The following is a 24,462-nucleotide window of genomic DNA, read 5'->3' on the forward strand; positions in this document are numbered from 1 at the left end:
AATGCCCCCAACAGATTATTTTAAGGCAAATCCCATGTAGAATATACTCCTTTTAGTACGTATTCCTAGAGCAAGGAAAACGCAAGACCACTTGATCCCACCAGACCTCTAGCGTGTTACTTCTGAACGGGACCAGTGCTTTTCAAAACAGTTTCCACAACCTCTGCTTTAACAGGCTCTTCTAGAAAACGGTGGTCCTGTAGGAGATTCTCTTTTCTAACTTTGAACACAAACCCGGTTCCTTTGAGATTTTTCTGCATTAGCAGCTGCCTGTGGGCTTGCAGTCTCGGCATGTTCGTCCAGACCGTGGAGGTGAGCGCCTGCGGGAACGGCCCTGCGTGCGCCTGCGCCCAGGAGTCTGCCTGGCAGGCGTTTCTGTGGGCTTGTCCTCCTGTCGTCCTGCTGGAACGAACTACAGCAGCCCCTCTGAGCTCTGGCCCCACCCTGGGCTCCGCAGTTCCTCCCTCTCTTCTTTTTTTTAAATCTTTATTGTTGAATGTAGAATGTATTACAGATGTTCCTCATTTTTCCCCCATTGACCCCCTCCTCCCCACTCCTGCCCCCCTCCCGCCTTTTCCCACACTGTTGTCTGTGTCCATTGGTTATGCATATAAGTTCTTTGGTTTGTTTCTTCTCACCCCCCACCCCCCACCCCTTTCCCTTTGAGGTTTGTCAGTCTAGCAATGAATTTGTATTTCTTAATCCCTTCACCTTTTTCACCCATTCCCCCAACCCCTCTCCCATCTGGCAACCAACAAAATGTTCTCTGTATCTATGAGAATGTTTCTGTTCTGCCTGTTCATTTTGTTTGTAGATTTCGTTGTTGATAGATATGTATTCATTGCCATTTTGTTTGTTCATATATTTTATCTTTTTCTTCAAAAAGACCCTTCATCATTTCATATAATAACGGTTTGGTGGTGATGAACTCCTTTAACTTTTTCTTGTCTGGGAAAGTCTTTATATGGCCATCGATTCTAAATGACAGCTTTGCAGGATAGAGTAATCTTGGTTGTAGGGTCTTGCTTTTCATCACTCTGAATATTTCTTGCCACTCCCTTCTGGCCTGCAAAGTTTCTTTTGAGAAATCAGCTGACAGCCTTATGGGAACTCCCTTGTAGGTAACTAGCTGCCTTTCTCTTGCTGCTTTTAAGATTCTCTCTTTGTCATGAACCTTTTGCATTTTGATGATGATGTGTCTTGGTGTGGGCCTCTTGGGGTTCCTCTTGTTTGGGACTCCCTGTGCTTCCTGGACTTGTGTGTCTGTTTCCTTCAAGTTAGGGAAGTTTTCTGCCATTATTGTTTCAAACAGGTTTTCAATTTCTTGTTCTCTCTCTTCTCCTTCTGGCACCCCCAAGGTGCGAATGTTGGCACGCTTGCAGTTGTCCCAGAGGCTCCTTACACTATCCTCATTTTTTTGGATTCTTTTTTCTTTTTGCTGTTCTGATTGGGCGTTTTTTGCTTCCTTATATTCCAAATCAGTGGTTTGCTTCTTGGCTTTACCTACTCTACTACTGAATCTGTGTAAATTATTCTTTATTTCAGTTAATGCCTCCTTCATTTCTGACTGGTCCTTTTCTTGAGGCCCTCACTGAGTTCGCTGAGGTTCTCACTAAGTTCATTGAGCATCCTTATAAGCAGTGTTTTGAACTCAGCATCTGTTAGGTTGCTTATCTCCATTTCGCTTAGTTCTTTTCCTGGAGATTTGTTCTGTTCTTTCATTTGGGACCTGTTTCTTTGTCTCCTCATTTTGGCTGCCTCCCTGTGTTTGTTTCTGTGTATTACTTAATGAGAGGTATAGGGCTAGCTGAGACCAGATGCTGCTGTTTGAAAGAATTTAGGAAAACCTGAAGCAGGATCCAAGACAGGCCAATCCTATGGTTAAACAAGTGGCAACAGCTTGGGTGAGCCTGAAAGTTGGGTGGGACGGGGCCCTCAGGGAATCACCAGGGCGGGGCTACCAGTGTGAGCCAGGTTGCTAGAGTCCCAGATATGGCAGCTGTCTGCCGTCCCAGGGAAGGGCTCACCAAAGGAACAAAGGCCTCTGACAGCACGTTTGTCCCGGAGAAAGCCCCCTCTCCAGCCCTCGCTCCAGTGCCAAACAGCTCAGTTCTTCCCTGTATGTCTCTGGCGTCCCTCGAGCTGCCTCCCCTCTGAGCTTAGAGGAAGAGAGTCCGATCAGTCCGTGCGCGGGGCCCTGTAAGGGGCTGCCTGTGGCTCCAGCCGTGTCAGCTTCCCTGAGCCTCAGTTCCCGCTGGTTTTTCCAGCCAGAAGTTATGGGGATTCTCTTCCTGGCACTGGAACCCTGAGCGGGTCACCTGGTGTGGGACGGGGACCCCTCAGTCCTCAGGAAGGACCTTCCCAGCCGAGGTGTCCTCCTGATTTTTATCCACCACACTTGGGTGTGGGACCAGCCTGTCGCGCCTCCGCCCCTCCTACCAGTCTGGATGTGGCTGCTGCTTTAATTCCGTAGTCGTAGGACTTCCATTCAGCGCGATTTCAGGCGGTTTTGAATGATGGTTGTTCTGTAGTTTAGTTGTAACTTTGATGTGGTTGTGGGAGGACGCGATACCGCGATACCCACCCACCACCTTGACCGGAAGCCCCTCCCTCTCTTCTGAGGCTGCCTGTCCGCCAGTAAACTTGACCCTGTTCCCTCCTGGCCACCTATTTCTCTGCTTCTCTTGGTGGCAAACATGGAAGAGTTGCCTGCGCAGCTGCTCGAGGGCCCCACCCCTCAGGTATGCCTGCCGCTCTGTCACCGCTGTCCCCCCAGTGTGGCCAGGACTGCACCCGCTGCCGTGGCTCCTCCGCCCTTGGGAAATGCCGGCTGCAGGATTCTCCGAGGGTGTGTGCTCCTTTCATTCCGTACTTTTCTTTGCTTGGCTCTCTGGTTCTATCTCACCTCACTGGCCAGTCTTCTTTCCTGGTTCCTCTTTGCTCCCCTTCGTCCCAGCCTCTAGATGTTCAAGGAGAGGTCCTCCCCAGGACAACGCTCTGTGCTTCCTCCAGGTGTCGACTTTAAACACCAGCTGTGTGCTGACAGATGCAGACCTTCCTACCCACCTGCCTCTTTGGCATCTCCATGTGGCCATCTGACAGATGTGTCAGACTGAGCCTGTCTCGAACCCATCCCACCCCTAAGTTTGGTCCTCCCCAGTCTTTCCCATCCTTCAATCTGCCCAGGCCAAAAATTGTCTTCAAAATTCTCAGTAATTTATCTCCTACCACAGGTCCTGCTAAGGCCCCACTCTCTCTCACTTGGATTATTAATTCCTTCCTGACTGGTCTCTGTGTTTGCCTTGCCCCTAAAACGTGTTTCAACAGAGCAGCCAGAGTAAGTCTTAAGTTGTAGGTTGGTCCTGACGCTGCTCTCTTCACGGCCTGTTGATGGCTTCCTGTGCCCCTGAGCACAGGAGGCACGTCCCCAGTGGTTTGCTGGGCGCCACGGCTGGGCTGCTCGTGCCTCTCTGGCTTCATTTCTTTCTTCTGCCCTCACTGGCTCTGCTCTGCCCACACCGACTCCTGCTTGTCCTCAAACATGCCAGGCAGACTCTTGCCCCTGAGCCTTTGCAGTTGCTAGTCTCCTCTTAGAATCCCTGGTGGCAAATATTCACATGACTCTCTTTCTCCTGCCTCTTGGTCTCTGTTCAGATGTCAACCTCCTCAGTGAGGCCTTCCCTGCCCCACACTCCCTGCCCTCCTCGTTCCTGCTCTTTCTCCGTAGTACTTCTCACCATCTGACATTCTGTATGTTTTGCCTTTTCCCCCATCATCTCTCTCCTCCCATACAAAGGAAGTCGTGAGCAGAGACAGCTGTTCGTTTATCGGACCTACGACAGTATTGGCACATAGTAGGCACTGCCGTTGGTTCCATTGTCCAAGTTGACGTACCAATGGTCACAGTGATGCGTGTTCTCAGACCCCAGTAAGAGTTCCATCTCAGATGAGACGTGCAGGGCTTGGGCCCGCTCCAGGGGCCAGTTCTGTGTGCTTTGTGCGATGGTGACACTGTTTTCTAGCTTGTGGATCTGCTCATCCTTTCATTGGCTTGCAAATTAAATATAAGTAGGCTTCTGGTCACTCGTGACTGGGCAAGTGGACCTTGTCCCTTAAACATTTTTGTTGTTAACTGTTCTTTCAAAGTGAGAGGTGCTGCCGAGGTGCACGGTTTTGCACACACCTCTGTTCACTCTGGCTTTGTGTGGCTAGGTGGGCGTACATTACGAACTGACTGAGGAGGAGAAGTTCTATCGGAATGCTCTGACGCGGATGCCTGACGGCCCCGTGGCCCTGGAGGAGTCATACTCTGCAGTCATGGGCATCGTGACCGAAGTGGAGCAGTATGTCAAGGTGAGAGGCTCCAGGTTTCTACTTTAGACACTTAGGCATGAGGGAGGTGCAGTGAGTGTGAAGCTGAGGGGTCTTGACCATATGTAATATGAGTCACTAGATATGTGCTTCTTCAATGCAAAGAATGAACAGTTGGACAAATCTTTTGGGGTATTATCATTTTGGAGAATTGCAAATTTTATTTTTTAAATATGTTTATTAATTTTTAGAAAGAGGAAGGGAGAGGGAGAGAGATGGAAACATTGATGAGAGAGAAACTGATTGGCGACCTCCTCCATGCCCCCTGCTGGGGATCAAGCCCACAACCTAGGCATGTGCCCTGACTGGGAATCAAACCGGCGACCTCTTAGTCCATGGGTTGATGCTCAACCTGTGAGCCACACTGGTCGGGCAATTTTATTCTTTTTCGATAAGAAAATTTTGAGAACTTGAGGTGAAAATTTCTCTAACGGTGATGATGACCAAACATGAGCCTTTCTGACAGAATGTGAAGATACAGGTGGATGTTGCACAGGGTGAAAAGCCAGTCTGTTTGTGTTCTCTGTCTGTAGGTTTGGCTTCAGTATCAGTGCTTGTGGGACATGCAGGCCGAGAACATCTACAACAGACTTGGGGAGGACCTGCACAAGTGGCAGGCTCTCTTGGTTCAAATAAGGAAGGCCAGAGGAACCTTCGACAACGCGGAAACCAAGAAAGAATTTGGGCCAGTAGTCATAGACTACGGCAAGGTGAGCCTGCTGACTTGTCGCAAGGTGCCAGCCAGGTGGCTCTGTGGGGACATCTCCGTCTGACATGGGGTGCAGATGTGCCGCTGAAGACCCACGCTTTGTCCTGTGCTCCCTCACCTGCAGGTGCAGTCCAAGGTGAACTTGAAGTACGACTCCTGGCACAAGGAAGTTCTCAGCAAGTTTGGGCAGATGCTCGGCTCCAACATGACAGAATTCCACTCGCAGATCTCCAAGGTGAGGAGGCCGGACCCCTAGCAGGGGCCTGCTGGTTCACCAGGGCTCCGAGTTAAGCTGTGTGCTCTCACCAACAGTCTCGCCAAGAGCTGGAGCAGCACTCGGTGGACACGGCCAGCACTTCTGACGCGGTGACCTTTATCACCTACGTGCAGTCTTTGAAACGGAAGATCAAGCAGTTTGAGAAGCAAGTTGAGGTGCGCTCTAGGGGTAGTTAAAATTCCCACCGCGTCCTCTGACTCACCACCAGCCCTTCAGGCGCCGGGTCGAAGGTGCCTCCACAGACACCTGTGTTGTCACCACCTGCTGTGCTTGTTAAGGGGCAGATATGGGCATCGGGCATGTGCATTTTTAAAAGCTCTGCAGGTGATTCCTCTGCACACCTAGGTTTGAGAACCTCTGGTTTTAGTCTTTTAAGATCTTTTATTTTAGTTGTTGATCTTCAAGTCGCCAAACTGAATTTCCATTTTATAATTTGGGTTTGGGGTGCGGGTGGGGGAAGCACAGCTCCGGAGTGCAGAGATGCTCTCCAGGGCCTTCTGGATATAGCTGGGTGCATAGCCAGACTGTCAGGGCAGGCTCTCGGGGCGCCACCTCTGATCATAGCCTCCAGGTGCCCGTGCACCCAGGTGACCGCACCCCAGGTAACCACAGCGAGGTGACCACAGTGTCCAGGATGGAAGGCTTCTGGAGCAGAGCATATGTATTGACGTTCTGTATTCTGTAGCCACCGTGTCTTCTCCATTGTAGACCCTGACAGTAGTTTCTATTATTGTCATAGAAGAGAAAATTCAACTTCTTTTCTAACTCTCAAAGCTCTACCGCAACGGTCAGCGCTTGCTGGAAAAGCAGAGGTTCCAGTTCCCACCTTCCTGGCTTTACATTGACAACATCGAGGGCGAGTGGGGGGCCTTCAATGACATCATGCGGCGGAAGGACTCTGCCATCCAGCAGCAGGTGGCGAACCTGCAGATGAAGATCGTGCAGGAGGACCGGGCCGTGGAAAGCCGCACCACGGACTTGCTGACTGACTGGGAAAAGACCAAGCCTGTCACGGTGAGTCCGGCCCACTGCCCCTCGAGCCCCTGAGCCAGCAGCAAGATCCAGTGTCTTTCTTTTTTTTTTCTTTCTTCTTTGATTTTAAAGAGAGAGGGAGGAAAGGAGAGAGAGAGAGAGGTAGAAACATTGATGAGAATATTGATTGGCTGCCTCCTGCATGTCCCCCACTGGGGATCGGGCCCACAGTCTGGGCATGTGCCCTGCCTGACCACGAATCGAACCAGTGACCTCTTGGTGCATGGGTCAACACTGAGCCACACCGGCCGGGCATCCGGTGTCTTTCTTTCAAACCAAAAGGCCTTGCTATGGTTTTGTTTTCTAGCAACGAAGACTTCTTTTGTAATTAAAAAAGCAGTGCTCACAGATAATATAGTTGAAAACATGAACATGACCTTCAACCTCTTGATCCAGATCCCCTCATGGCAATCCCTTCAGTCAGGAGATGGTTTCTTGTTTTGTCTTTTTTTAATATGTTTTTATCAATTTTTTCAGAGAGAGAGAAATATTGATGTGAGATAGAAACATTGATCAGCTGCTTCCTGCACATTCCCTACTGGGGACCAAGCCCACAACCCGGGCATGTGCCCTGACCAGGAATCGAACCAGGACTTCTCAGTCCATAGGACAGTGCTCAGTGCACTGAGCCAAACCAGTTGGGCAAAAGATGGTTTTAAAGATTAAAAATTTTCTGTTCCTTTTTTTTTTTTGTTAATTATCATCCAAGGATATTTTTCCATTGACTTTATCAGAAAGGGGGAGGGTTGGATAGAGAGACAGACAGACAGACAGACCTTGATTGGTTGCCTCTCGCATGACCCCCACCAGGGCCAGGGTTCAAACCTGAAACCAAGGTACGTGCCCTTGTCCATGAATCGAACCTGCTACTCTTCGGTCCACGGGCCCGCACTCTCTAACCACTGAGCAGAATCGGCCAGGGCAAGATTTTCTGTTCTTAAGTTATTCTCTTACTTAGGTACACTCAAACATTGGAATTTAACTTCTCGTGGATGCAGGCCAAGCCTAACTCTGCTGCTGGCTGTGTTGTGGGGAGGCTGGTTCTCTGTCATCACATCACAGTTACTAGCCTTCTGTGCCCAGAACCTGCCTGCCACATCCAGTCCTCTTGGTCCGTCCAGTGTTTGTCGCGCTCTTGCTGTGCTTGGCCTCGTGTGGCCGCAGGGTGCTGCAGTGAACAAGACAGGAGCCTGTCCTCTTGGAGTGACACTCTTGTGGGAGAGGCAAATAGTAACAAGGGCTCGGAAACGTGCTAGAGTCATGGTGCTGTGTGCCGTGGGAAGGGTGGGGCTGGGGGGAGAGGTGGGGTGGTGCACTGCTGTGTTGGAGGGGTGCCATTTGTGTGGAGCCCAGACGAGGGGAACCGGCAGGTCATGCAGGCACCTGAGGGGGCCAGGGTGTCCGGCAGAGGGGAAAATGCGCAGGAGGTGCGCTGAGAGGGTAACAGTGGAGATCAAGTCTTACTCGTTTGGGAATGTAATAAATATAAACAGGGACGAAAGGACGTTCAACTGCCCTGAGTGTTAGTCTGGTCTCGCAGTTTGAGGATACAGGTTTTCCATGCCAGGCTTGGTGGCCGGGTTACCTCCCGCCATCCACCAGTCAGGGCTCTGTCCTGCCTTCAGTCCTGTCGCAGCTGCTGGGCCCAGAGGTCCTTGTTTGTATTTGACCTGGGTTCCAGGAGCCCTTGTTTTGAGACGGTCTCTGCAGAATGCTGGCTCTAGTGGGGGGAGTGAGCATCGATCAGTAGACAAGGTTCAGGTCACCAAAACTGGAATGGCCCTTACCGCCTTACCTGCTGGTAAGGTGTTATCAACAGTCATTCTCACGTCATCAACGGAGAGAGTGTGTGAACCGTGCGGACGCTGACGCAGAGGCCGTCCCCAGGGAGAATAGGGCGTGGTTTCTCAGGCTTCTCTCGGGAACTGCTGTACAGCTGTGTGTTAGGGAGTGTGTGGCTAGAAGACCCCGAGAGCCATTTCCTGCCCCTCAGATTGGGAGTGTCCTAGTCGCTCCAGGCTCTTCTCTCCGTCTCCCGGGCACTCAGGAGCCAACCGGAGGTGCCCACCACCCTCTTACATTTTCACGTGGCAGGTGTGGGCATGAATGTTGCCCCAGAAGTGTAGTCACGAGTGCCCAGAACCCTAGCACCACTTCGGGGCCACAGCGTCCACCTGTCCTGGCGCAGCCCTGCAACTCAGTCTGTCTGCTCTCAGGGCAACCTTCGCCCAGAGGAGGCGCTTCAAGCTCTGACCATATACGAGGGCAAGTTCGGCAGGCTGAAAGACGACCGGGAGAAGTGTGCAAAGGCCAAGGAGGCCCTGGAACTGACGGATACGGGGCTGCTGAGCGGCAGCGAAGAGCGCGTCCAGGTATGGACCACCTGCGTGGGAGGCAGGGGCACGGCCTCATCCCGACTCTGCCCTTGACCTGGGCCACATTCCAACCTGGTTTGTTTCCGGTTTCACCCCTTTTTCTTACTCACAGGTGGCCCTTGAAGAATTACAGGATCTCAAGGGCGTTTGGTCAGAACTCTCTAAGGTCTGGGAACAGATTGATCAGATGAAGGAGCAACCATGGGTCTCAGTGCAGCCTCGGAAGGTACATCTCCTTAGGCGTGTTCGTGTGCACCTTCAGGCATGGGGAGTCACAGAGTGTCACATGACAGTCCTGCGTGTCATTTTCTGCTGGTCCAGCCGAACATAAAATTTCTTCACAACTGTTTTTTTAAAACATGAGGAATGTTGGCTCACTCAGTATCATCATGCCTCTGTTGACAGCTGCGACAGAACTTGGATGGCCTCTTGAACCAGCTGAAGAACTTCCCCGCGCGTTTGCGGCAGTACGCGTCCTACGAATTCGTGCAGCGGCTCCTGAAAGGCTACCTGAAGGTGGGTGGCCGGCCGCTGCGGTCGTGGGCCCTCCGGGAACACGCTGCTCCTTGTGACTTGCTGGCTCTCTCCACAGATCAACATGCTGGTGATCGAGCTGAAGTCTGAGGCGCTGAAGGATCGCCACTGGAAGCAGCTGATGAAGCGTCTGCACGTGAACTGGGTGGTCTCCGAGCTCTCCCTCGGGCAGATCTGGGACGTTGACCTGCAGAAGAATGAAGCCGTCGTCAAGGACGTGCTGCTGGTGGCACAGGGGGAGATGGCGCTGGAGGAGTTTCTGAAGCAGGTAAACGCCAGGGCTGGCGGCACCTGCACGGTGCGTTTCAGGCGCCACACAGACTTGAGCCGTGTGAACGTGGAGCCTTGTCCGCGGTCCTCTGTCCCTGTGACGCTGGCTGCTTGTGCAGCTGGTGAATCCCACACAGTGTAACCTGCTCTGGCTTTGCTGCAGATACGGGAAGTGTGGAACACTTACGAGCTGGACTTGGTTAACTACCAGAACAAGTGTCGCTTGATTCGCGGCTGGGACGACCTCTTCAACAAGGTCAAGGAGCACATCAACAGCGTCTCCGCTATGAAGCTGTCTCCGTACTACAAGGTACCTTTGTTGGGAAACTTTCCTCCCTGATCCAAGCTCCTCCCACACTGTTTGTGTCATACCTTTTGAGTACAGTTCCCAGAGGCCTGCTTTTTAAAACATGAGCCAGATAACTGGGCGGGATCTTACCCTGCGTTCTTAGTGACTTCTGCCATGTCTGTGCTGGGGATGAAAAGTGTGTGGTTGAGCTCTTCCTTTTGGGGTCCGCCAGGTCTTCGAGGAGGATGCCCTGAGCTGGGAAGACAAACTGAACCGCATCATGGCCCTCTTCGACGTGTGGATCGACGTGCAGAGGCGCTGGGTCTACCTGGAAGGCATCTTCACGGGCAGTGCGGATATCAAGCACCTGCTGCCCGTGGAAACGCAGCGGTTCCAGAGGTAGGGCCTCCGCCAGGGATTAGACGGCCTGGGAGCCCTCCTCGCACCAAGGCTGACCTCCTTTTCACCTTGATTTGTAGCATCAGCACAGAGTTTTTGGCGCTAATGAAAAAAGTATCCAAATCTCCCCTTGTTATGGATGTTCTCAACATCCAGGGGGTGCAGAGGTCCCTGGAGAGATTGGCAGACCTGCTGGGAAAGATCCAGAAAGCACTGGGAGAATACCTGGAGAGGGAGCGGTCGTCTTTCCCCAGGTAAGAGGTCACTGTGCTTTCTCCCAGCCCTCCTCGCCTTCCGGGCCTGCGTGTGGTTCCAGAGCATCCACTTGCCGAGGCCCGTTCCTCGCTGTGACATGCCTCCTAGACAGCTTGCAGCTCTTAAAGATGCGGCTCTGATTATTTCCTAAGTGGCTTCTCTTCCTTTCTGAATAGTTTGCTTAGTGTATAAATGAGGTTTTTTATTTATTTAACTTTTTAAAATTGATTTTTAGAGAGAGGAAGGGAGAGGGGGAGATAGAAGCATCAATGAAACATCCATCAGCTGCCTCCTGCATACCCCCTACTGGGGTTTGAGTCTGAAACCCTGATGTGTGCCCTGATCAGGAATCAAACCAGGTCGGTGATGCTCAATCACTGAGCCACACTGACCGGACAGTCAGACAGGTTTTTTAAAAATGAATTTGTGAAGTGAGGTGCATGACATGAAATGTACTGAATCCCTCTCCAGTGTCTCGGTAGGTGAAGGTACACGTTGTGCTGAGGGCTGGGAGGAGGTGGTGTACCCGAGTCCAGGCTGAGGCTGCGCAGAGCCTCCAGACGCGCCTTCCCGTCTACAGTCGGCAGTTGTGCCTCGGTTCCCTTGTCTGTGTCCTGTGAGGAACATGGGTACTGTTTTAATTCTAGATTCTATTTTGTGGGAGATGAAGATTTGCTTGAAATCATTGGAAACAGCAAGAATGTAGCTAAATTGCAGAAGCACTTCAAGAAAATGTTCGCTGGAGTTTCCAGCATCATCCTGAACGAGGACAACTCTGTCGTCTTGGGCATTTCATCCCGCGAAGGAGAGGAGGTAGTTCACTGGTGCTCGCGGTGCAGAAACTTCTCTCCCGTGTGTGCACATCCGAATACTTAGATTTTACTTATTTCAGGTTATATTTAAAACTCCCGTGTCAATTACTGAGCACCCCAAAATCAATGAGTGGCTCACGCTGGTGGAGAAGGAAATGAGAGTCACGCTGGCCAAACTCCTGGCTGAGTCTGTGACGGAAGTCGAGATTTTTGGTAAAGCCACTTCCATCGACCCCAACACCTACATCACTTGGATTGATAAATACCAGGTAAAAGGGGGTAGCAGTGGGACGGGCCACAGGCGGGGTAGGCTGACCACTAAAACCACCCTCCTGGACTCTGTGTCTCTGTCTTTCAGGCCCAGCTTGTGGTTTTGTCGGCCCAGATAGCCTGGTCTGAGAATGTGGAGACGGCACTGAGCAGCATGGGTGGGAGCGGGGACGCGGCAACCCTGCAGTCCGTGCTGGGCAACGTGGAGGTCACCCTCAACGTGCTGGCCGACTCGGTCCTCATGGAGCAGCCCCCACTCCGCCGGCGGAAGCTGGAGCACTTGGTCAGTCCCATGCCTGACTCACCCTTCCTCCCTTAGGCTCTGGGTCTTCAGCTCAAGCATTTGGATTATGCTTGGAAAATATTTTGGTTGCATTAGGGAGAACAGTGCATGGCACAGGGGTATGCCCTGGGGTGGGTATGGGGCTCTGCTTCTGCTGAAGGTAATGTGGGTGGAGTGCAGGAGTGTATATGACATCCTCTTGGGGAAAGGGAGGCAATGCCTGTGACCAGGGTCTTTCACTCCTTATCATCTCCTTCCAAGAGGGTGCAGAGGCCCAGTGAGCTCGGCACGGCTCTGAGCTGGGTCCTGTGGCTGGGCTTTGGGCCCAAGTGCAGCAGAGAGACAGCTGTTCTACCATCAGGGCTTATGCTGGTGTCCTGTGCGTGCTGCCGCTGTTGATTAATTGCACGGCGTGGCCAGTGTCTCTGAAAGCGAATTTGCATCTTAGTGTAGTAAAGCAGACCTAGCTCTCAGTTTCAGTCCCAAGTACGCCATGCGCCAGAGGGGTGCTGCACTGCTTGAGCTCGCGACAAGCCCTCACGGTGATCTCTGCAGATTACAGAGCTGGTTCACCAGAGAGACGTCACCAGGTCCTTGATCAAAAGCAAGATCGACAACAGCAAATCTTTCGAATGGCTCAGCCAGATGCGGTTTTACTTCGACCCTAAGCAGACAGACGTGTTACAGCAGTTGTCAATTCAAATGGCAAATGCCAAGTTCAACTATGGCTTTGAGTACCTGGGTGTCCAGGACAAGCTAGTGCAGACGCCCCTCACTGACCGCTGCTACTTGACAATGACACAGGCCTTGGAGGCCAGGCTGGGCGGGTCCCCATTCGGTAAGTTACTCCACAAACCTGGATGGATGGAATCCATTGGCAAATGTCATTTTTAATTATTTAAATGTACTTCTTAATTATGTGGCTATTGTGTTCTAAAAGCTTTGAATTTCTTTTCATTTATTACATCTGGGTTTTTTTTTTAATCCTCACCCAAGGATATTTTTTCATTGATTTTCAGATAGAGTGGAAGGGAGGGAAGGAGGGGGAGAGAAAGAGAGAGAAACATCAATTGGTTGCCTCCAGAGCCGGGGGTTGAACTGCAACTGAGGTATGTGCCCTTGACCGGAATCCAACCCAAAACTCTTTGGTCCTTGGGCCGACGCTCTAACCACTGAACCAAACTAACCAAGGCATTGCATCTGGTTCTTAAAATGAATTGCTTTTTACAGTTGCCCTTAAGCTAAAGCTGTATTCCCAGCTGAGTAACGACCTCAAGCACCTGTCCTTTTCTCCGTGTGCAGGGCCCGCCGGGACCGGGAAGACAGAATCTGTCAAAGCTCTGGGCCACCAGCTGGGACGCTTTGTTTTGGTTTTCAACTGTGATGAAACTTTTGATTTTCAGGTGAGAAACTGTGTGGGGTCCACGCATCATCGGAGGGTCTGAGAGGGTCGGGGGGAGCACCATGCCTGCGACCCTGAAAGCGTCCTCCTTGTTTCCCAGTGGGGCCGCAGAGGCTTCGGGGCGGGTGTGTGCAGTGCCCAGCATGCACTGCGACAGGAGCGTTGTGTTCTCGGCGTTCCTTATTTCGGGGACCAGATAGTTTTTCTCAAAGGCCAGTTTCTCTAAGTGGCTAGTGCCTATATCTGGTAATAAACAAATGTTATGCAAAGGTTTTTTTAATCAACAGAAAGTGATAGAGTAAAAATGACAGCTTTGCCATTGGGACCTGGGCACGGGAGGAAAGGTATCCTAGTCCTGTGTGTGCAAAGGACCACTCTTGTCTTCCTTTTTTTGGGTAATCCTCACCTGAGTGTATTTTTTCCATTGATTTTTAGATAGAGTGGGGGTTAGAGAGAGAAAAACATTGATGTGAGAGAGAGACATCGATTGGTTGCCTGCTGCGTACCCATAACTGGGGCTGGGGATTGAACCTACAACCCAGGTACATGCCCTTGGCCAGGAATCAAACCCGTGACCCTTCAGTGCACAGGGCCCATGCTCTGACCACTGAACACACCGGCCAGGGCAGTAAGGATCACACTTGATGAAGCACTTGCCATGGTGGGCTGCCCTCGCCTCACCTGTGAGTGATTTCCCCTTCACAGCACCTGGGGAGGGAGGCGCTCTTATTCCCACTTCAAAGACGAGCAGCCTGGACTCCAGATGGTACTTGCCCCGGGTCAGACACATCACCACAGTCAGGAGTTGAGCCCTGGAAAGCCAGTGCCCAGGCCACTGGTTCTAGCTCCTTTCTTTTCATTTCAGGCGATGGGACGCATCTTCGTGGGGCTTTGCCAGGTGGGGGCGTGGGGCTGCTTTGACGAGTTCAACCGCCTGGAGGAGCGGATGCTGTCGGCCGTGTCCCAGCAGGTGCAGTGCATCCAGGAGGCGCTGCGGGAGCACTCCAGCCCCAACCTGGACAAGAGTAAGGCTCCCTTCCTCAGCCACTCGGGACGGGGCCGACTCACTGTGGGCTCTGCCACGGTTCTGATCAGAAGTGAGCTGGACTTTCATTAGCTCCCAGGACTCAGTGTTGCAGGCAGGGTGGTGAGTCCCGAGTGTAGGTGAAAGGGCGGATCTGGGGTAACTCCGCGTCAGCAGTTTGCACATCTCATCCCAGAGCTCCCCAGCCCGAGCATCCCTGGGCCCCTCCCCTTGGCCTCCGGAGCTGCCTGCCTGCCAGTGTTCTTCCACGGAGCTTGGGGAGTGAGAGGTCACGATAGGAGCGCCTCTGATTCCAGAACGATAGTAACTCGTCCTACCAACAACGTCCAGATCTCCTGCAAAAGCAAAGAGTATCAACGGAATCGGCACCTGTGTGCTCGACCCTCTGGAGCAGACACGCTGTCCCTGGGGCTCAGCTGTAGTTTGTTTCTAGTGGTCCTGGGAAGGGCTAACTCATATCCAAGCCAGCCAGTCATGTCACTTGGTTTTCATTTCTGAGACTGTTGGGCTGCATCTCTAGCCTAGCGTTGCCCTGGTGACATTGGATCGCACAACCAGAGCTGTGGGCTCCCTGCCCGGTGACACGACCTGTTCCACAGTCAGACGCATCCATGTGGGTGGGGTGTGTAGACATGGGTGTCGCTGGCAGGGTGCATGTGCCTGTGGGTGCCTGTGGAGAGGCCCAGAGCGCCTCCTTGCCATCCTGGGCTGTGGGCTAGGAGCCTGCAGGGAAATGGGTGCTTTGTAATTTTAGAAGGACTTTTAAATCTTTTTTTTTTTAATTCCTCACCTGAGGATATTTTCCCATTTATCATTAGCTGGAGGGGGGGAGAGACAGAGAGAAACATCAGTGTGAGAGACACATCAACTGGTTGCCTCCCACACAACCCAACCAGGGCCAGGGATGAACTGCAGCCGAGGAACGTGCCCTTGACCAGAATCAAACCCGCGACTCATCGGTCCGTGGGCCAATGTTCTAACTACTGAGCCAAACCAGCCAGGGCTTAAATCGTATTTTGAATATCATGAGTCTTAACAGTATCATCCGATTTTCAGGCTCTGCCCCCATTACTTGTGAGCTGCTAAACAAACAAGTCAAGGTGAGCCCAGACATGGCCATCTTCATCACCATGAACCCGGGCTACGCAGGCAGGTCCAACCTTCCAGACAACTTGAAGAAGCTGTTCCGGAGCTTGGCCATGACCAAGCCCGACCGGCAGCTGATCGCCCAGGTCATGCTGTACTCGCAGGGCTTCCGCACGGCCGAAGTCCTTGCCAACAAGATCGTCCCCTTCTTTAAGTGAGTGGCGCAGTTTCCCAAGTTTGCATTTCTTCTGTGCTCAGTGTGTCCATTTAAGGGTGACCCCATCACAGCGCGTCTTTGTCGGTACCCTCCGATTCCCTGGCACGACCCGTTGTCACGGCGAGTGCACGGGTCTGAGATGACGCTCCCTCTCCAGGCTGTGTGACGAGCAGCTCTCCTCCCAGAGCCATTACGACTTCGGGCTCCGAGCGCTGAAGAGTGTGCTGGTGAGCGCGGGCAACGTCAAGAGGGAGCGGATCCAGAAGATAAAGCGGGAGAAGGAAGAGCGAGGCGAAGTAGTGGACGAAGGAGAGATCGCAGAGAATCTGCCCGAGCAGGAGGTTTGTCCGTGGGTCCTTCAGCCACTGAGCCTGGGCACTGCTAAGCTCACCTCCCAACACGCGCTCAGAGCGTGCGTTCCCTCGGCGGTGCGCGTGCGCTGGGGCGGGGACTGCAGAGAGCGTGGGCGACGCACCCTCGAGCTCAGCCTTCTCCCCACAGATCCTGATACAGAGTGTCTGTGAGACCATGGTGCCAAAGCTGGTGGCAGAGGACATCCCGCTGCTCTTTAGCCTGCTGTCGGACGTGTTCCCCGGGGTCCAGTACCACCGCGGGGAGATGACCGCACTGCGGGAGGAGCTGAAGAAAGTGTGTCAGGAGATGTACCTGACCTACGGCGACGGGGAGGAAGTTGGCGGGATGTGGGTGGAAAAGGTAAGTGGCACTGTGCTGGTGCGCAGCCGCAGCGACAGTGGGATCACACGCGAGGACGCCACAGGACAACGCTGCCCTGGCAGGCAGGGCTCTGCTGGTTCAGGGAGATTGGCCACAGGCCTGTTTGGACATTTTAATTTTTTAATTTTTTTTCTTTTGGAGATAGCAAGGGAGAGAAAGAAACACCAATCAGTTGTGTCCTGCATGCCCCCTGCCAGGGATCGAACCTGCAATCTGGGCTTGTACCCTGACCAGGAATTGAACCAGCAACCTCTTGGTGCCCAGAAGGACACCCAATTGAGCCACACCAGCCAGGCTGGACTTTTTTCTTAACTGAAATGTAGAAATAACAAAATGTATCTGAAAAGTTCACTTACATGGGATGTTGCGTTCCCTAGAAATGCTAAGGACCTGATTCTAATAGGAAAACGTTTATGCCAGTGGAAGGTCTGTTTGAGACTTTCCAGACTAACAGCACAAATCTCAGATCAGCACATGGCTCACATACTATTGTGGTCTCTTTCCTTTTTCTGTGGGACTCGCCTAAGAAGAAGTGAATTATTCACACAGTGCGTACTGAGCCCAGGAGCCAGCGCACTGAACCAGCGGCTTGTCCCTGGGCCTCCCCCTCCGCAGAGGGGTCTCATGTAACTGTTCAGGCAGCTGGGTGAGCCCCTTCTGCCCCGCTAGCTCCGCCCTTCCTGACTTATCACAGCTCCCCACAGGGTACTTAGAACCTTTGCGAGATGTGTTTGTAGATGTGGCCTGTGTAAAGTGTGTCTGGTTAAAAAGCCCCAATACTGCCCTGGTCAGTGGCTCAGTTAGTTGGAGCATCAGGCCGTACATCAAAAGGTTGTGGGTTCGATTATCAGTCGGGGCACATGCCTGGGTTGCAGGCTTAATCCCCAGTCTGGGCACATGGAGGCAACAATCAATGTTTGTCTCTCACATCTGCCTCCTCCCCCACAAAATCCCATAAAAATGTATCCTTGGGAAAGTCCCAGTACTTGCCTTGGAGAAGTCACGGCACGAGTGTCTCCCTTGTTGACGTGGGAATGGCTGGAGAACTCTGCCGTCCTTGCTCGGGAAGGTCACTGCAGGGGTGTCCGCCCGCAGGTCCTCCAGCTCTACCAGATCACCCAGATCAACCATGGCCTGATGATGGTGGGGCCCTCGGGGAGCGGGAAGAGCATGGCTTGGCGTGTGCTTCTGAAGGCTTTGGAGAGACTCGAGGGTGTGGAAGGCGTGGCCCACATCATCGACCCCAAGGCCATCAGCAAAGACCACCTCTATGGAACCCTGGACCCCAACACCAGGGAATGGACAGACGGACTGTTCACACATGTTCTGAGAAAGTGAGTCGCTGGGTCAGTGTCTGCGTTCCAGTGGGGTGGGGCCTGGCACTCTGTCCTTAGCAGTAGTGTGCGGGATTTCTCCAGCCCAAGTCTGAGCAAATTAGAGTCACTTGAGAAAACCATTGTAGGGTGAGCATTTTAAATCTTACAACCTTGAGCCAGCACCTGTGTGAACGCTCCCTCCCCCCAGGATCATCGACAACGTGCGAGGTGAGCTGCAGAAGCGCCAGTGGGTCATCTTCGACGGCGACGTGGACCCTGAGTGGGTGGAGAACTTGAACTCGGTGCTGGATGACAACAAGCTCCTCACTCTGCCCAACGGAGAGCGCCTCAGCCTTCCGCCCAATGTAAACGGCCTTCCTCGCGGGTGGCGATCGGTGTTCCGTCCTAGGTGCAGGTCCCTGGGCAGCCCTGGAGCGGCTCCGGTTCGGGGGGAGGTGGCTGTGCAAACAGTTCTGTCAGAGCCTCTGCACCAAGGTCTTCCCCGCTCCCAGGGCCAGTGAGTTACGAGTAACTGTGTACTGCTGACTGATGTCAGACACACTCGGCCCTTCCTGCAGCCCGTCCAGTTTGGGTGGGGTGGGATCTGAGGTCACTGCGCGTGAGGAGGTGGTGCCTGAGGAATTCAGGGGGATGCTTTCGTGGCTGCCCCTTGGGGTGAGCATTTAGTCGGGTCCTGAGCATGCGCCCACAGAGGCAGGATGTGCCGAGGGCTCACATGCAGTTTTTTGGTTTTTTTTTTTTAAATTTTTTTCTGTATTGATTTTAGAGAGAGAGGAAGGGAGAGGGAGAGAGAGAGAAACATTGATTGGCCGCCTCCTGCATGCCCCACTGGGGATCAGGCCCACAACCTGGGCATGTGCCCTAACCGGAAATCAAACCAGTGACCTCTTGGTGCACGGGTCAGTGCTCAACCACTGAGCCTCACCGGCCGGGCTCACATGCAATCTTGACTCAGCACTCTGCAGTGCCGTCGTGTGCGGACACTGAAGACACAGGATAGACAGCACAGACAAGGCCTGGGGCTCACAGTTCGCTGGGAAGAAGGTGGTGGTGATGGTGGAGGAGGAAGGAGGCCGGGGGAGGGCTGTCGTGTTGGTGGCAGGTGGAGGCTGCCCTGTCAGAAGGGGTGGCCGAGGCGTCCCCGGGAAGGTGGGTTTTAGCAGAGATTGAGGGGGTGAGGGAGCGAGCCTATGGGTTTCCAGCATTCAGGGCAAAGGGACAAATGGCAGAAGGAGCGTCTTCGTGTGCCCAGTGTGTGGGGGGCAGCACAGGGCAGCTTGCTCGTGTGGCAGGAACTGGAGGAGACATCAGGTGAGAGCACAGAGGATGCGGGCACGATCAGGTCAGGCCTCGCGGTCCTTGTGAGGGCTGGGCTTGCCCACTGAGTGAGCTGGACACGTGGGAGTGCTGGGTTGGGACACTCCTTGTTCGTTGACAAAGCCCCTCTAGCTGCTGTGTGGAGGACAGGCTGGGAGCCAGGGGACCTGGGGAGGCTGCTGTGCCACAGGCACAGCCACGGGCAGGGGAAGTGAGGGTTAGGAGTGGCCGACGGACTGGAGGTGCTGCGAGAGAAAGGAGAGCAGCTGGCGGGTGTGAGCCCTCATCACGTAGGCCCATCGCTGGTCGTCATCACTTCAGAACCGAGCCCTGCATGCTCCTTGCCAGTCCGACAGTGCACCACTGAGACTCGTGTCAGGGTCTTTTCTCTGAGCTCACTGTTCGGTATATTCTAACCGGTCGGAAAGCAGGTGATCTGGAGGCATGGTAGCGCCGAGCCGCCTGCCCCGGAGCCGGTTCCAGGTAGGGTTAGCAGGTGCGTTCGCTGCTGGCGTCCCCTTCGAGGGAGCCCATCTTGCTGGCTGTCACTGCCCACCCCAACCCTTTCTCTGTCCCGATTCTCATGGAGAGGTTGTGGATGTTGTAGTGATGCTGAATACAGATATTTTTGCTGTAAAACTAAGTGCAGAAAATTTAGATGTGTCATCCTTTCAAAGGTGTATATAGGTAAAAGATTTCTAAAACCTGCCTCATTCAATCTCCCTGATCTTTTTTCTCAAGGTACGGATCATGTTTGAAGTGCAGGACTTGAAGTATGCCACCCTGGCCACGGTGTCGCGCTGCGGCATGGTCTGGTTCAGTGAGGATGTGCTCAGCACGGACATGATCTTCAACAACTTCCTGGCCCGGCTGCGCAGCATCCCCCTGGACGAAGGGGAGGACGAGGCTCAGCGCCGGCGCAAGGGCAAAGAGGATGAGGGGGAGGAGGCTGCGTCCCCGATGCTGCAGGTACGGTATCTGGAAGCCAGATGCGCTCAAGGTTTGCCACCTGAGAGCTCTCACCCACCTTCCTTCCCGCTGCAGACGGGTGCAAGTCTGCCCTTCCACGTCGAGGGGGAGCCACTGTTCCCAGGAAACATGATTTTTGAGAACCGTCAAGATGAAGGGATGGAGATTGGTCATTTGAGCTTCATCCTTCATTTTTTAATCCAAAATATAGTCTCCAGAAGTCATGTGATCGACCCTCTCTGGGCCTAGATTAGCAGCATTTCCTGCCTCTCGCAGATCCAAAGGGACGCGGCAACCATCATGCAGCCGTACTTCACGTCCAACGGCCTGGTCACCAAGGCCCTGGAGCATGCCTTCAAGCTCGAGCACATCATGGACCTGACCCGCCTGCGCTGCCTGGGCTCGCTCTTCTCCATGCTGCACCAGGCCTGCCGCAACGTGGCCCAGTACAACGCCAACCACCCCGACTTCCCCATGCAGATCGAGCAGCTGGAGCGCTACATCCAGGTCAGGGAGCCTCCCGAGGCGACATGCCCACAGGGTGTGGGCTCCATCCTTGGAGGGTCGGGCTTCCCTGCAGGCTCAGGAAGGTGCAGAGGGCATCTAGAACCCAAGAACGCCAGGAGCCGCTCTCAGGGTGAATGTTGCCATGAATGTCTGGTTTGTTGCCGAAACAATAGAACATGAGTCGCTTCCTCTTCCCACAGCGGTACCTGGTTTATGCCATTCTCTGGTCCTTGTCTGGGGACAGTCGGCTGAAAATGAGAGCAGAGCTGGGAGAGTACATCAGGAGGATCACAACCGTGCCCCTGCCCGCTGCACCCAACATACCCATCATTGATTACGAGGTAAGTGGGCCGAGGGCGCGGCCTTCCCGATGGTCGCCGTGTTCACTTGGTTCTGGGGCAGCCTCACCGTGGACGTGGACTTGGTCTCTCCACCTCATGGAAGCAGCAGCTTCTCCTCGTTTATTCTGACTTGTATGACACTGAGCTTGTCTTGCGAGGAGGTACGTGGGGTCCTGGGGTGACTGCTCCCCATCTCGGCAGGTTTCCATCAGTGGGGAATGGGCACCGTGGCAGGCCAAGGTGCCTCAGATCGAAGTGGAGACACACAAGGTGGCAGCCCCTGATGTCGTTGTGCCGACCCTGGACACGGTCCGCCACGAAGCCCTGCTGTACACCTGGCTGGCCGAGCACAAGCCCCTGGTGTTGTGTGGCCCCCCTGGGTCCGGCAAGACCATGACGCTCTTCAGTGCCCTCCGGGCCCTGCCCGACATGGAGGTAACGAGGCTGGGAGGTGGGCAGCAGGCAGCTGGGGTTGGGTCGGCCCTGCAGTACTGGATTTGTGGCTCCCCTTCTGCAGGTGGTGGGCCTGAACTTCTCGAGCGCCACAACCCCAGAGCTCCTGCTGAAGACTTTCGACCACTACTGCGAGTACAGGCGTACCCCCAACGGGGTCGTTCTGGCTCCCGTTCAGCTTGGGAAGTGGCTGGTGTTGTTCTGTGATGAAATCAACTTGCCAGACATGGACAAATATGGGACACAGAGGGTCATATCCTTCATCAGACAGGTTTGTTTATCTTCTCGAGCCCCCCGCCCCCCCCCCCCCCCCCCCGTTTCTTCACATTTGCTCCTAACTTCTTACCCTCCTGCTTTCTTCAGATGGTGGAACATGGAGGCTTTTACCGGACGTCAGATCAAACCTGGGTGAAGTTGGAGAGAATCCAGTTTGTCGGGGCCTGTAACCCGCCCACGGACCCTGGGAGAAAGCCCCTCTCTCACAGGTAACAGCTCTGCGACCTCGCTGGCCTCGCACCACTTCCGGGGCGGCTTCAGGGCGGCAGACAGGCATCTAGGTGTGGTTATAACGGTAACAGAGCACTGCCACCTGGGTTCTCTGGGTTCCTTGCACCGCACTGTGATGCTAGGACGCACCCTGGAGAGTGAAAGCAGTGCCCTCTTGGACAGCAGTGCACTGCCCAGATCTCTCCGCAGGCCCGGGAGGCTGAAATGAGCCTGTGTCATTTTCCCGTCTTGGCCTGGTTCTTTCCCGAGTGCTTTGCATGTACGAGTATGTCAGACTCAGGCCCGAGCTGTTCGGTGTGACCTCGGGTGGCTGACGTGCAGCCTGTGGTGTTGGATTAGGAAGCAGCTCTGGGCCTGGGCCTAGGATGAGTGCCGCCCTGGGCATGCGCTCCTCACCGGGAGGGGCTGAGCCTGCTGTCTCTGCCCAGGTTCCTGCGCCACGTGCCTGTGGTGTATGTGGATTACCCGGGACCTGCCTCCCTGACACAGATCTATGGCACCTTCAACCGGGCCATGCTGCGGCTGATCCCGTCGCTGCGCACCTACGCGGAGCCGCTCACTGCCGCCATGGTGGAGTTCTACACCATGTCCCAGGTATTCGGCCTTCTCCACTCCTCTGGTCAGGGACGGGCTCTGCTAGAAGACGGAGCTGTATTCCGAGCCCTTGTTTAGTCAGCGGCCTTTCTCCAAAGTCTGCCATCCAGTTGTTCCCCTGCACAGGCTCCATGACGGCAGACGGTCCATGCTGCTGCTTGCGGTCCTTGTCTGTACACGTGTGCACTGTGTCCTCTGTGCACTTTCTACAGGGACGTGAACACTGTTGAACAGTGTCAATGGAGCCTGTGACTGCAGGGGCGGCCGCTGTCACCTGCTCTCGGGCTGGGCCCTTACCCCCACCTACAAGGCCTCTGCCTGTGTCCTCGTCAGCATTTTAAGTGTTTATTAAAACGTCTCTGCCCACTGGACATACATGGAGGCTCTCGTCGGCTTCCCTTCGAGAAGCCTTTGCAGGCCTGCCCTTTCCCACGGGTCAGGAGAGAACGCCTATTGCTGTCCACTCGCCCACCTTGGTCCAGGGCTTTGCGGCACTGCCGGGCATACCACACACATTGCCCCCGTTTTTACCTTGTCTTTGAATTTGTGTGATTGTTGTCTTTCCTACAGAATTTTTAATGTCATCACTAAATCTTTTTTTGAACTGTTTTGCTTTTCATTGAAATCATGCTTAGAGAAACTTTCCTTCAACTTAGGAGTTACATTTAGGAAAATGTTTTCAGGGGGACTTTTTTTATATGTATTTTTTCTTTTTTTTTTTTTTTTTTTTTTTATTCTCACCCGAGGATATTTTTCCATTTTTTGTACAGATAGAGTGGGAGGGAGAGAGAGGAAGGGAGAGAGAGTGAGAAACATCGACGTGAAGGGACACATCGAGTGGCTGCCACCCGCACGACCAACCAGGGCCGGGGACAAACTGCAACCGAAGTACGTGCCCTTAGCGGGAACCGAACCCGGGTCTCTCTGGACCGAAGGCCGACGCTCTAACCGCTGAGCCAAACTGGCCAGGGCTGTATTTTTTCTTTATTGATTTTTAGAGAGAGAGAAACGTCGATGAGAGAGAACGTCGACTGGCCCCCTCCTGCATGCCCCCCACTGGGGATCGTGCCCACAACCTGGGCATGTGCCCTGACCAGGAATCTAACTGGCGACCTCTTGGTGCATGGGTCAGCGCTCAACCACTGAGCCACACTGGCCGGGCTCAGGACAGTTTTTTTATAATTTTTTCCCCCAACATAGAATGAGTGGCTTGGACCTGGCTTTGTTCTGGGTGGCTGTCCAGTGGCTCCATGGTACTTACTCCATCCTGGAATATCCCAGGGTCTGGAGACTTCATCATTAATGTAAAAATGTTATACAACATTTTTTCCCCACCACTTTTTATGTCTTAAGGTATTTACACATAATTTCCATTTTTCTGATCCCCACAGGAGAGATTCACTCAGGACACACAGCCCCACTACATCTATTCACCCCGTGAAATGACGAGGTGGGTGCGGGGCATCTTTGAGGCCCTGAGACCCCTGGAGACGCTGCCTGTGGAAGGGCTCATTCGGATTTGGGCACATGAAGCACTTCGTCTCTTCCAGGACAGGTAAGACCAAGGGTCTGGGTAGCGCCATGCCCCTACTTTGAGTCCTTACGACCCTCTGGGTTGGTGTCAGTATCAGGCTGGCCTGCTCCCGTTTGAGCCAGGCGAGGCCAACCTTACATCTGGGAATTGATCACGATCACCCTTGACAGAATGGGGTCCCAGTGCACTGTGACTGCCCACCACTGGTTAGCTGTGACCTCAGGGAAGGCACCCAGCCTCTGTCGAGTGGGCACCAGTCAAGGTAGTTAGGCACCTGCAATAACCTGTCAAGTGCAGAGCTCACTGGTGAGTTAGTGTCTTCGCAGCCTCCCTGGCGTGTGGCCTCCACAGCACCCCTCCTTCCTCGCCCTGTCTTGGTTCTCATCAGAGCACTCGCAGCCGTGTCTCTGGGACACTGGTTTTCTCTTTACTGTGGGCCACGTGTCAGCTCTTGTAAGTTTCGAGTTTTCCTAGATACTACAGGACTGTGGATCCGTATCCATAGCAGAGGGCTCATGGTCTGTGTCAACAGAAAGTCGCAG

The 24,462-nt window shown here is 53.6% G+C and overlaps 1 protein-coding gene across 1 annotated transcript in view; it reads left to right on the plus strand.

Annotated features, from left to right (window-relative positions):
• DYNC1H1 (dynein cytoplasmic 1 heavy chain 1) overlaps positions 1 to 24,462 on the plus strand; it is a 66,341-nt gene that overhangs the window by 22,456 nt on the left and 19,423 nt on the right. Inside the window, exons 12-42 of the mRNA XM_036267183.1 lie at positions 4,213 to 4,353; positions 4,905 to 5,081; positions 5,205 to 5,315; positions 5,393 to 5,512; positions 6,132 to 6,371; positions 8,606 to 8,761; positions 8,877 to 8,990; positions 9,170 to 9,280; positions 9,357 to 9,566; positions 9,732 to 9,878; positions 10,090 to 10,256; positions 10,337 to 10,510; positions 11,159 to 11,324; positions 11,404 to 11,592; positions 11,682 to 11,876; positions 12,432 to 12,714; positions 13,179 to 13,279; positions 14,144 to 14,303; positions 15,380 to 15,623; positions 15,784 to 15,967; positions 16,128 to 16,340; positions 17,457 to 17,695; positions 17,886 to 18,042; positions 19,757 to 19,984; positions 20,261 to 20,491; positions 20,692 to 20,832; positions 21,034 to 21,267; positions 21,350 to 21,556; positions 21,649 to 21,770; positions 22,221 to 22,386; positions 23,778 to 23,941. Of these exons, the coding sequence (XP_036123076.1) occupies positions 4,213 to 4,353; positions 4,905 to 5,081; positions 5,205 to 5,315; positions 5,393 to 5,512; positions 6,132 to 6,371; positions 8,606 to 8,761; positions 8,877 to 8,990; positions 9,170 to 9,280; positions 9,357 to 9,566; positions 9,732 to 9,878; positions 10,090 to 10,256; positions 10,337 to 10,510; positions 11,159 to 11,324; positions 11,404 to 11,592; positions 11,682 to 11,876; positions 12,432 to 12,714; positions 13,179 to 13,279; positions 14,144 to 14,303; positions 15,380 to 15,623; positions 15,784 to 15,967; positions 16,128 to 16,340; positions 17,457 to 17,695; positions 17,886 to 18,042; positions 19,757 to 19,984; positions 20,261 to 20,491; positions 20,692 to 20,832; positions 21,034 to 21,267; positions 21,350 to 21,556; positions 21,649 to 21,770; positions 22,221 to 22,386; positions 23,778 to 23,941 (5,492 nt within the window). The remainder of the gene's footprint in view (positions 1 to 4,212; positions 4,354 to 4,904; positions 5,082 to 5,204; positions 5,316 to 5,392; positions 5,513 to 6,131; positions 6,372 to 8,605; positions 8,762 to 8,876; positions 8,991 to 9,169; positions 9,281 to 9,356; positions 9,567 to 9,731; positions 9,879 to 10,089; positions 10,257 to 10,336; positions 10,511 to 11,158; positions 11,325 to 11,403; positions 11,593 to 11,681; positions 11,877 to 12,431; positions 12,715 to 13,178; positions 13,280 to 14,143; positions 14,304 to 15,379; positions 15,624 to 15,783; positions 15,968 to 16,127; positions 16,341 to 17,456; positions 17,696 to 17,885; positions 18,043 to 19,756; positions 19,985 to 20,260; positions 20,492 to 20,691; positions 20,833 to 21,033; positions 21,268 to 21,349; positions 21,557 to 21,648; positions 21,771 to 22,220; positions 22,387 to 23,777; positions 23,942 to 24,462) is intronic.

The sequence above is a fragment of the Molossus molossus genome, unplaced genomic scaffold (genome assembly GCF_014108415.1).
Source record: "Molossus molossus isolate mMolMol1 unplaced genomic scaffold, mMolMol1.p scaffold_m16_p_1, whole genome shotgun sequence".
NCBI lineage: Eukaryota > Metazoa > Chordata > Mammalia > Chiroptera > Molossidae > Molossus > Molossus molossus.